This window comes from Pteropus medius, unplaced genomic scaffold (assembly GCF_902729225.1).
Source record: "Pteropus medius unplaced genomic scaffold, Ma_sr-lr_union100, whole genome shotgun sequence".
NCBI classification, from domain to species: Eukaryota; Metazoa; Chordata; class Mammalia; order Chiroptera; family Pteropodidae; genus Pteropus; species Pteropus medius.
The window spans coordinates 3228675-3241833 of record NW_024346692.1 but is presented as its reverse complement, the minus strand read 5'-3'; the positions used below and the strand labels follow the sequence as shown (position 1 = coordinate 3241833).

Here is a 13159-nt window from a genome sequence, read left to right as displayed (position 1 = left end):
GCCACCGAAGTATTTTAAGAAAGCATTACCACAATCAAATTAGCATGCTTAAGAGATCATTCTGGCAGCACTGTGGACAACAGGTTGGAAGGGAACAAAAGTACAGACAGGGAAACTAGTTAGGAGACTGTTGAAGTGACCCACATGGGAAATGACAATGGCCTAACAGCAGCACTCAGAATGGAGAGGAGACGTATTAGATAAAGAGGTTGAACTCTCAAGAATTGTTCACTGATTTATATGAAGGTGAGAAAAAGAATGACTCAAGCATGACTCCTGGGTTTCAAGCTTGGACATGCGAATGGATAGAGCTCCTTTTCATCTAGATAAAGAATAAGTCAACCTACATTTGGAAGTACAATGGTACTGTACTACACTTAAAAAGAAAGAATTAACACAAACAAAAGCACCGGTTGCCTTTAACCATATAAATATATCATCTCTGAGAAAAATCAAACATTTAAATTCACAGAGAGGAATATGTCAGAGTTAAAGAAATTTCTGTCTAACATATGTTGATGAATGAATAATCAAAGAATAACACAGAAGGCAATTCACTAACAAGAGAGCCATCTACTGTCTTATAAGGATAGTGCAGCAATGAAATGCCATCAAAAAATGTGGAAGAAAGCCAAGTGTCTGAACACCTCACATCGTACATGTAGTCACAAAATATCTGACCCCTCCCACAATAAAAATAAAAGACTATGTGACCATAACAAGTGGTTAGCACTTCTAGCTAACAGCCAAATGTTTTCACTTACTTGTTTCTCCTAAACACACCAATTCAATATATATCATCATTTGAATATAATATGCTTACCTGCCATCATTGCTATCATACTGGCTTTATAGACATTAGTTAGAGATCCAAGTTCTCCTGTTGCTAAGATGGTTTTGAGATGAGCCTCCCCACAGGCCTTGCGAAACTGACGAATCTCATCATACAGGGCTGGAGAAGGAAATAATTGAGGCAGTTACAAAGCAGGCAAGTGATAACATAACTTGGCAGCCATTTAGAGCTGGTAGAACCTCTCTCAGGTTTACGAAACATAAAACATTTGTCACTTTCTAAAAAAGCACCCCAATTTAATATCGCCTAGAGCATTTTGTTGCAGTTCACATCCTGTTATAAGGAATGCTTAATTTGCTACCAGGAAACAGTTTCTAAGCCCTGACCTGAGGTCCAGAGCCATGAAGCTTTTAAAATATCATTATAATGACATGCAAATTACAAATAATTTCCACCTTTTCCAGATGACGGTTACCTAGAAGAAAAAAGAAATTTATCTAACACACATACAGGAGTGTACCACTTTCTAAACTAAAGAAAAAAATCCTCAGGTCTTTGTTAATTCTTCCATTCACATATAATAAGTTCCCTTGTTGGAATATAAAGCAGGCCTTTCCTGAGAGCTCTACTAATGACAATAAAGACATAATGCCTTGTCCCACTATCTGCCAGGGCATGTGTCTATATATATATATGACTAAAAAGTGTTGAGGTAGTGTTGGAAGTATGTGCACAAAGCCAGCTGTAGAGGGATTCACAGATGCAGCCTTGAATCCATTTAACTCCTGACCCCAGAATCATATCTGGCTTTCTAGGGCTCCATATAGCACCCTGAAAACAGCTTGATTAAATAATTTAAATAAAACTGTAGTTAAAAAAATAAAATTGAGGGGGAAAACATTTCATATTCAAAGTAACAGAATTTTAGTAAACAAAACCAGTATAATGAGTATTAAATTTTTGAAAAATTATTTTGCAGCCTTTTGTCATGACACCAGTGGATTTTGGCTCTCATCCTGCATCAAGTTGGCCATATTCATTTCTTGAACTTAAGCTATTGCTACATTATCGCGACTAACATCAGAACTTTTTTTTTCTGTATGTGTGTTTCCTAGGAAGTTTTACAACCACACAGACTAAACTGAGCAGGAAAGAAACATTCATAATAAAGGTTAGGGTAAGGGTAAACATTTTTTAATGCTAAAATGAGAGTTCTATAATTCACAGGTTCCCTAATGTACATATAAAAGACTTAAAAGATAGTAAACTCAGTCAAATCCATTAAAGTTATAACAAGAAGAATAAAACCTGTTTTCCTAATCCTAGAAAACCTGAAGTTAATTTGAAGCTTGAAAGTGAAAACTGAATACAAATAAAGTCAAATATTCTATTATGAAATGCTTGGTAAAGTTCAGTGTTTGTTGCCGCCGAGATGGTACCCATAGGTTTTTCAAGAAACAATTATTTTCACAAATCCCTAACAATCAGTAGTTTTGAGCATTAGAGATGATTTGAGATGCCACGCCACCTATCATACCCTGCCCATCCTACCTAAACTGTGAGAAAACATCTCACCCCTACATCCAATATGACAACATGTATAAGAATAGTATAAACAGTAAAAGACTATGTGACAATAACAATTTATATTCTTTAAACTCAGAGAATGAATCTTAGAAGGAATGACATTTCTTGAGTTACTGAATCTAAAAAGAGAAAATTGGTCTCTAAGAACTAGTGACAAGGAAATCTCTTAATCTGAAAATTCAAGAATGGTAATCCAGAGTTAATTTGTAATTTAATTAATGAATTTTCTTCCACAGTGTTGCCGTCAAAAGCAAGCTTGAGAGTCAGACAAATATGGCTTTAAAACCCAATTCCACCACTACCTGTGTGACCTTGGACAAATAATTTCTCTTTGTACCATCCTAAGTGTCAATAATAACATTTACTTTATAGGGTTATTATAAGAATTAAAAGAATATCTACATATAGATATATAGAGATACATATATATATATATATATATGTATCTCTATATAGAAAGAGAGAGAGAGAGAGAACTTTACACGTTGCCTGGCTTACTGTAAGCACTCAAAAGTATAATCATTATTAAGCTCAGAATTCTAGTAAAATGAGTTTCCATTAAGTGTTGTGTGATAAAAATCAAATCTTGCATCATGACCTGATCCAACTCCTTGTACTGCACTGAAAAATTTTATATGAATTAGTGCTTACAGTGAGCCATCAGAAAAGGCTTGAAAATATTTTATTACGGCATCTGTTAAAGTGAACTTTGCCCTGTATAACAAAATTCTTAAAACGCTGATCCTGATCATATTTATGGACAAATTACCATCCTTTCCCAAAGAGTATTACCTTTAAATACCCAGTGAATTTCTTCACCTACAGTTAAAATCAACCAGAAAAGCCAGATGTATTTTATGACTCAATTATCAGCCACCTGGAAGTTATGCTCTTTAATCCATGAGCCAAATAGAATGAACCAAAATGATCACTTAGAGCTTAACTAGACTTAACAAATATGCAACCAGTGCCTTCTCATTCTTTAACCACCAACTCCTCAAATCATTTTACTGACCTATTTCACCACATAAGAGGGTCAAGTTTTTCTGAGCAAATATCTTAATCTTTGAAGTTCAATACTGGGAAAGTTGTTGTTTCTTTCTATTACTATTTTGCCCAGGGAATACCAAAACAATTAAATAAAAAAGCATACCAAATCTGGCCTTTTTAAAATGTGGCCTGGGCTCCATCAAGCGAACGCTTCTACCTGGGCCTTTGAATCCTACTGAGTGATGAAAAAAGACCACCTTACTCCAACACAAGCCATGGAAGCCACAGGAAACATTGTTAGAAGGTAGTTTGGGGCACTGTGGCATCACAATGACAGATATCTTAGAAACTAGATAGAAGATAAATGTAAATCAAATGACTTGATGGCTGAAATGTAACCCAATCAATCTCGAATCATAATGTCTTTAACATACTCAACTGTCACTTTCCTTTCAATATAAACAAGCAATACAATGGAAAAACTAATGGGTGTATTTTCCCCCTACATTAGCAGGAAAGGACAGCATCAGGGTGTGGATTTATATCTTTGCTACTAGACTAATCATGTGGAGAGAATTACAAGTGCAGTAATAAGTTTAAGAGATCCTCTTTCCAAAATATTCTTCATGCAAAATAATGACTCTCCCTAAATTTTCAAGGTATCTTCCTTCAAAAATTCTCAAAGTGTTCTCTACACATCAAGAGATAAGCTCGCCAGTGGGGGCTAGGAGTCTGGAGAACTTGGTGAATAGAACCAACCTGAGTTCATGGTAGTGGGCCAGGGAGACAGCCCACATGGTCAAGAGACTGCTATACACAAGGAAATTGATCAAATAAGTAAATATACTGAGGATAATGGGACCAAGATTTCTCACTGACAAAAAAGAGGGGAATAAATATAGAAAGGGAGAGGTCGAAAATAAATCATGTGATGTTGGCTTGTAATGGGAGTTATCAGTGTGAACTCATGAGTTCTAATAAAGATATAAAGATATAAAGATAGATAAATGAACAGATACAGATGTATATGTGATTAATGAGTGCATTGTGTGTCTGTCAACGTTCACATATTTCCTAGATCTGTCCACTGAGAAGGTTTAGAAACAATAACATCCCTGTACAATCTTCCATTGCATGGTCATAAATAATTTATTCAACCATTTTTCTATTATTGGATATTTAATGTTTCAGATTTTTTGCTCTTATAAACGTTAATTTAGTAAACATCCTATTTACTAAATAGGATGTTTCAAATAGGTACTCTAGGACCTTATTCCCTGGAGTACCTATTAATTTTTCTGTTCATATACTCACATATAATACATATAAATTGTTAAAATTTCAGACATTACAGAAATTGAAAACCCCCATTAAAAAAAAGAGGGAAAAAACAATTCTTGCACGTACCAGAAAAATAATAATTTAGAAGGCTATTATAAAAGATGACTGACAAATGAAAATGGAATTCAAACACCACGACTGCAAATTAGTCAGAATAATGCAAAATTTAACAAAACACATATACCAGAGAAGTGGCTGGCATAGTGATGTCACATTAAAAACCTGATAATAAATGCTTTGACTTATAATGAGGTTTTCAGGAGTAGCGGAAGTGGGTGTACTAGAAACCCAGGATATATTACATTGTAGATGCTTAATCAATATTGTGTCTCAACCAGCAGAGGGGTTGTCTCCTGTCTGTCCCCACTTATCCCTCCTACTACTGCCACATTGATGAGGAGAAATGGAGGTCATAACCTGACCTTCTGCTCGTCATTCCTAGCTGAAAAACAAGTGAGGCTGTGTTGGTGGAACGTTCGTTCACTGACAGGAATCAGAGAACTTAGCCACACCTGGAAAGGCCTGTGTGCATGAGAACGTAGATCCAAGGAGTGGAGGGGGCCACACTGCATCTGTTTTAAACAGCATCCAAAACAAGTTGAAACTGGCTCTACCTTCTGCCTCCCCATGTCAGCAGGGAGGCTGCATCTACAGTATTTTACTTTTCTCTATTTAAAATCATCTTGTTTCTCTCCATTTTAAAGGAAAATATATTCTTAATTGTGATGATACTGGCAATCTGTTAAGTTTTCTGAAAAAGCACAGCCAAAGACATAGAAAACTATGTTAGAAAAGCTTTCATGTATAGGAATTATGATTTAAGTAAGAATCTAAGTGTTTAAAGACTATATTTCCTATCTAAAAGTCGTAAAGTAGATTTCCTTTTATATTTTATGCTATTCAAAGGCACTTAAAAAATAATTGTTAACGAACATATCTAAGCAATTATTTTTTGAGTACCTGAAAGATGTTCAACACTGCGCAAGAAAGGCCTGAAAATAACCCTTAAGATAATTATATGTACAGTAAAACACTTAATATAAAAGTGTACAGCAACCTTTTAAACTAAAAAAGTCACAAAATGTTCAAGAACAGTTTTCATCCACCAAGGCAACTAATTATTCTTGTATGACTAGAACCAAGATGAGCTAAAACACCAGGTACTAAAATAACCTACAAGAAATAAAACACACATTTTTGTCAATATTATTTGAAGTTTTGAAGAATTGGAGCGTAAAAACAAAAACCATAAAAGCATACAGCTGCTGTAAGTATCTCCAGAATTTTTCCATTATAAACAACCCCTAAAACTGAGAAAGCATAGATTATGGATTATGTGATTCCTCTCCAAAAAGTATCTATAGAATTAGAGATTACTTTTCTCATAACCTATGATTAACAGCTCTACAAACCAAAGAAAAATACCAATTTCTCCTAAAGAATGTTCTTTCTGCCATCCTTATGGTATAAAAATAATCAAATAATAAAAATGAATTGTTGCCCTGATTCAAGATTTTCAGGATCCACTTGCATAAGGCACAATAATAGACTCTGGTATTGGCCCGAATATTTCATTCTCTCACTCTAAAATTCTTGATGGGTAAAAGGTATGTACTCCACAAACCGAGTCTAGGAGAGAAACTGGGGGCTGAAGAACTGAAGGGAGTGAAAGACACATGAGGCTCTAGATACAGGAGACAAACAATAGTTCCAACTGGGACACTGAATATAGTATTCTGGAAAAATGTCACAGATGACATCACCTTTGGAGTCATGTCTGCTAGTGCTTCTGTGTGAAATGAGTTTCCAAATATTAGTAAAGTCCTGAGCTCAAGAAACTGGAAGATTCCTAAATGAGGCAGAATCTGATAGCACTTCCATTCGCTGGTAATATGTTAAGTAAATATATGCAGCAGAGAGAGGTCATAAAAAAGTGAAAAAATGAACACCTCTGCCTATTTACAGAGCATAGAATATATTTAATTTTCAAAACCTGTTCGGTAAAAATTATGAGATGATGAATCCCTCTAGTGAATGCTTTCTTCAAAGAACTATTTAAGGAATGCAACTTGGATGTCAACTTCAATATCATCATTAAAAAAATACCATATTACAAGCACTTATGGAAATAATACTCACGGACAAAGAAAACACCAAATATAAAATCACAGGCCATTACAGTTCTAAAGGGCTGTAGGAATCCTTTAGTCTTAGGTCTTATTCTCCCCTGCCATCCCCCCTCCCCGCCCCATCGATAGCTATTTTAAATGGAGGCAGAGAAAAGTGAAGCTTTTGCCCAAGAACTAGGTGTAAATTAGCAAAATTACAAAGACTAAATCCCAAGTCCTTAGAGTTCCACTTCATTTACTCAGTACATGTGTTATATGGTTACTTCCTTTGACAACATATTTTCATCATCAGAAGGAGGAGGGGGAATGAGAAGAAAGTGCAGTTGGCCTGGAGGAAGTCATCTGGGCCAAGCACCTGGATGACTGATTTACACACATTATCTAACCTAATCCCTATTATAACCTTGTGAAGCACATGCCATTTTTGCTATTTTACAGAGAAGGATCAGAAGGCACAGAGAAGCAACCTGCCCAAGAGAAAATGCCTACTAATGGTGGCACCAGGATTCCAATCAAGGTCTGTCTAGTGCAAAGACTCTGCTCTCAACTCTTCCCGTTTCCCAGTGCTAGCCTCCCTTCTTACTCCACAGTGTATACATTCTGGGTCTGACTGACCCAGTGATCACTGGCCTATCTGGCTGCCTGGGGGCCCCCACCTCTCTCACAGTCCAGCACAGCACCTCCCCATCCCACCCCGAGCTGCTATCCTCATCCCAAAGCACAGCCACCCCAGAGAGAAGAGAATTGTCTTTTTATGAAGAGCAGAGAAATAAATGTATTTTCTGGCTAAAGTCACCAGAGTCTAACACTGTATTCCTTAAGCATCCTGTTTACGGTTAACTGCAGAGTCAGGCTAAATAAATAGAAATTCATGGGAAATACAATTTGCACTAATTAATCAATATGTAAACTTAACAATGCTTCAATTATCCTGCACTTAAACCATGTAGAACCAAGAACTAGAAGTATTTTTTTTTTAATGTTCTAAATTAGAGCTTCTCCACAAGACTTATGGGATGGTGAAGACTGGGTGTGCAGGTAGAATCAAAATCACCTGGAGTGATTTTCACAGTATAGGAGCCTATTCTCTCACATCCAACCCCCAATTCTGATACTAATATATATCTGGAAAGTGGGGTTGTGGGGGCAGTGCAAGATTCTGTGAAAAGGCGAAGAGGAGTTGGGGCAAGAAATTTGAAAGTGATTATCAGGTATTTCTGAGAACCAGCAATACATTCCATACCCCAGCCACTTAAAACTACTGTCCGAGTGTAAGTTAGTGGTGTACGTTTCTGTGCCTGGATGGCAAGGAGTGAGGGCAGAACCGGCAGGGAAGCGCAGTGTGCCATATGAGCTAAACGAGATCTGACAGTAAAAAGCTTAACAGCAAAGGACCAGGCCAAACAACAATAACAAAAATGTTTAAATGAAAAGACATATGAAATCAAAGAGCACAACAGTCTGGATCATTAGCTGTGGGGCCAGTCATCTCGGAGATTTCAGCGGTCCCTGAGAGAATCACTCCGTTCCAGGATAATGCAGTTATGAGTGCAACAGTCCTGATATTAAATTGTATTTAATGGAAAGTGTTAAAGTCAGGGGAAATGTAAATATTTTTAAATAAATTTCTTTCTAAAATGGCTAGATTCTCTGTTTTGGTCAAGATTCAGATTTTGAATGTCTACTTATGTAAAAATGACTAATGAAAAGCAACATGGTTTAGTGGGGAAATGGAATATGAGTTCTGGAGTCAGGCAGACACGGTTCCAACATTCAGGAGGTTTGGCAGTCTTCGGCATAGGGAATACTGGTGAGATCAGACACGACATGAGCTTTCCCAGGGAGAGTGTGCAGACTTTGAGGGGAAGTTTGGCTGAAGATACAGGAGAAAAAAAATGGCCAATGAATGGAGTAGGGGCTCTGAGAATGGAGGGGATGAGAGCCACGGCACAACAGAGGGATCGGACTTAACAGAGGGAGAGATAAGAAGGAAGCAGATCTGGTGCAAGGACCTCGAGGGAGTTCCTGTCTAATGGTTCCCATTTTCTCTGCTTCTCAGAGAAAGTTTATTTCCAGATTTTAAGCAGGTAGGTCATCTGCTTGCTAAGAGAGAAGGAGCCTCAAGGTAGGCAGAAGAGTTAGAGGTTTGAGGAAAGTAGAGATTTTTAAATCGTCACCAAGGAGAATCCAGGAAGAAAAATATGAGCACCCTACAGTCTCCTCTTTGAGTTCATACCCTAAACTGTGGATCTTTGTAACCATAAGGAATAATTAGGATCCACTCTGAATGCTAGATTTTAAAAACAGAATGCTTTCTTTTGTGCTTTAACCAGTATCCTATGTACACCTCAGTGCACAGAGGAGAGAGACCTGGATTTGAACGTGTAATAGCCCAACAGACATTTCCCTAGGCAAATTGCAAGAAATCAATTTTAGGCTTATATTTTAGTAAACAGCTAATATTAAAACATGACACTGAAAAATACAATATGCAATCAGGTCGAGAACCGAAACTAAGACAAAATACTGCAGTGGAAAAAGTCCTAAGTCATTGCAGATTTCTATTTAGAATTAAATTTCTAGTATTAAATGTTCCTTTTCAATTTGCCTTGGGTCAAGAGGTTATTAACACCATACAAAAGGGTTAATAGAAAAGTATGGTCTAGGACAAAGACATGTTATTATATTTTGCATGAATGCCTGTTATTGGGAAATAATCAGTTCTTAAAAACAACCATTTCTAGTTCATTAAGGATTGCCAACTACATCAAAACCTCTCTCCTACTGTATTTAATTTTCAATGAGCAGTATTCTAGAGACAAAAACACAAGTTATAATATAAACTATACTTCTAAATCTACAGCTCTTAATAAAAGACATAAAGGGCATGTAGTTTTTTATCTAACCGAATCACAAAGTTTATTTCCACATTTTAATGCTTACCCATTTTTATTTTCTCTTTCTCTAGTCTTAGCTCTTAACTAAAATCTGTGACTAAAAACAGACAAGTGGAATTAATATGTCAAGACAAGGGACAAAATAGACCTTTGAAGAATGATTACAATTGGCCAAAACACACATGGACCGTAAGAAAAGAAACAAAAACGAAAAGCACAAAAAGGTATATGTGAACTGTCAAAAACTTAAACCTGGCAAGGACTAAAAATGTTGATGAGTATAAAGGGAATGTAAGGCAGTGAAAGTGAGAATGGCCTCAACTTTTTTTTTCTTTCTTTTTTTTTTTTTGATCATTCAAACTGTTGTATCTCTGATTGTATTATCCTGGAACACAGTGATTGTCTCAGTGATGAAATCTCAGAAATGACTTGCCCCACAGTTACTGGTCCACACCTTTGTGCTTTTTGACTTCGATGTATATCTTCTTATTTAATCTTTGTTGTTATTGTTGTTTTGCCTGATCCTTTGCTGTTATGTAAACTTTTTACTATCTCATCATGTTTATCTCATTATGGCACGCCTTCCCTGCCAGTACTTCTGTCATTCCTCTCCATCTGAGCACAAAAATGTATACAATCTAACTTATTAAGAATGTACAGAAATGTAGCCAAAACTCCAAGCGATAAAACTACATTTTCCAGCTTCACTTGCAGCCCCACATGGCCATGTAACTCAGTTTAGGGCAATGAGGTGTAAGCAAAAGTATGTGAGATTTTGGAATAGGACAAGCCCTTTTTTCCTGTTGTCTAGCAGATGAGTATAAAGACTGGAGCTTCAAAAACTGAAATAACGAAGTGCCCTTGAACATGAGAGTAGAAGCCACATGTTTTAGAAGTGGAAGACAAAAGCAGCATAGGTCTCCAAGGACTTTGTGGGGCTGCCACAATACCTCTGAAATACCAACTTCCACACTTTATATAAGAGAATAAATCTTTGACTGACTGCATCTTTGCTACTCCATAACCAAAAACAATTCTTAGATAAACAATGGAATTAAGATTTACAGATGATAAGATAGATGGATTGATAGATAAAGTTAGAGAAAGATATCCATCCATAAGATATTGGCAACTCCAATAAACAGGTTAAGAAAAAATACATTAGATATAATCTTATTTTTATTTAAACTTTAAAAAAGGGTAGGAGTTGCATGTGAGTGTGTGTGTGTGTGTGTGTGTGTGTGTGTGTGTGTGTGTATGAAAAATCTGGAAAGTTGTAGATTGTAGTGTTATCAGGCATTATTTCTAGATGAGATCAAGTGGAAAGTCCATTTCCTTTATTACTGGTGGGAATTTCTGTTTTTAACAGTGAGCAGGGATAACCTCCATAATTAGAATTAAATATGCCTTTTATTTGGTGTTAACATATCGAAAGAGATAGTATATTATTCTGGTTTTATCCTATGATATTGTTAAAAACTTTTAGTTAAACTACTTGTTATAATAATTTTTTTTGAAATAGAGAACAATACTTATTTTAGCTATCAGTGATCTCTAGTCTATAAAATATTTTTAAGACAGGTAAAATCTATTTCTTTACTAACTAGTTATAAAAAAACAATAGCTTTTTACTGGAATGGGTGACATCTTATTGTAATCTGTGACAGTAAGTCATGAATCTCAAAGGTGAATATAAAATAATATTCATAGAAGCTATGTGCAAGAATAATAGGAGTAAAAACAGATCTAGACTTATTAATAATTTCACATCTTAAAAATCTACAAAGATTAACATAAAAAAAGAAATATTCCTCTACCATATTAAAATAAACTGCATAAAAGACTTGCCTGGAGTGATTTATGTATTGAATAACAAAACAATACAGAACAGAATAAAAGTTAATTTATTGCATGGAACTAACTATTCACCTAAGCACTCAAAAGGATCTAAAAAAACTCATACAGGTAGGCAACTTTCTAGATTTATGAAGGGCGAAAGGATGAGTAATCCCTAGCCAGGTTTTCTCCTAGATTCACTCTCTGAACCAGTGACTTGTAATCTAGACTAGTGACTTCCAAAACATGCTGTCTCTTACCAAATCGCCACTATTTGATCCACCAGGGAAGAATTGTATCTCTCTGATAGGTAAGGACATACACCTACCTTCCCACTGGCCTGTCAGCACCAAGGTCCTGTTAATTACCACATCAATTTCCATAGCTCCATCTTCCACAGCCAATCTGATCTCTTCTAATCGGGTTTTTAAATGAGTCTGTCCAGCTGGAAAGCCAGTAGCCACTAATAGAGAGAAAGGGAAAAAAAGGAAAGGAAGGAATTTCAATTGGTCAGTATCTCAACAAAGAATTTCAGACAAAAAATTCAGCATTTACAGACCAAAGCCTTAATGACACTTAAGAACTTCATGAATATCCTGAAAAGTTAAGTGCGAAGAAACAGAAAGTTACCTTATATATATAGTACTGGTGTTAGGCCAGATATTAGCATTTTATTATCCTTTAGAAGATCTGAAATTAAATTGTTTCAGAGATGACTATGAGGGTTCTCTGAGTAAATGGCAATTAAAAAAATATATGTTATCATCACACTGATGCTCATAAAATAGTAGCTGTAGTCCAGTCTTGCTGGACACTAATAATTCTAGATCCTACTCTTGATCAGTTGACCATCACTGTATCTTTGATTTACCAACCACAGTTTTAGCTGTTGTAACCAAATTGAAATGTAGGTTCCTCCCTTTCCAATCTTAAAACAACCAGCCAGGCAGATGGGACTAAAGGGAAGAAAACGGCAGGAAGAAAAGCACCTGATTAGTCCACAGAACTGGGGCAGGGGCAGAGCTGGGAAGAATAGGGACAAGCATAAATAAAAGGAAAGTGGACATACAACTACACTTTTGAAAAAGTATTAACAATTTTTACATGCGCTTCATTAATTACATCCTGGAATCTAAAGATAATCTTTTGTGTTTCTTTGATGTTATTAAATTCCTTGGGTCTGCTACCTCAGAGGAAAGCACGTCCCCCTGTTGTATAAAGGAAAAGCTGAACTGACTGAGGCCAATGAAAAATTAAGGTTGATAAAGGTGTAGCTGCCAAATACTTTGAGAATCTTCACAAACAAGTTATATATAAATACTATATACTCTATAGCTTTGATGTATTTCTAATAAAATAAATTAATGATCTTTATAGACTTCTTTTTTAAAGCACCAAACTATGTTCTAACATCTTTTAAAAGTAGAATTTAATTTTACGCTTGTCCATCCATCTGGTAAGAGACAGGTGCACGTAAGCGTGCGTGCGCGAGCGCGCGCGCGCACACACACACACACACACGTTTACACATGAAGTAGGACTCATGCCAAGTCCTACTGTGTCTATATTAAGTCAATAACCCTTAA

At 36.1% G+C, this 13159-nt stretch overlaps 1 protein-coding gene across 3 annotated transcripts in view; it reads right to left on the bottom strand.

Moving 5' to 3' along the window:
• Window positions 1-13159, bottom strand: part of DERA (deoxyribose-phosphate aldolase) — a 134223-nt gene that overhangs the window by 88694 nt on the left and 32370 nt on the right. For all 3 annotated transcript variants that reach the window (XM_039876444.1, XM_039876443.1, XM_039876445.1), the window contains exons 5-6: window positions 11902-12036; window positions 824-952 (exon numbers count right to left, since the gene is read on the bottom strand). In XM_039876444.1, the coding sequence (XP_039732378.1) occupies window positions 824-952; window positions 11902-12036 (264 nt within the window). The remainder of the gene's footprint in view (window positions 1-823; window positions 953-11901; window positions 12037-13159) is intronic.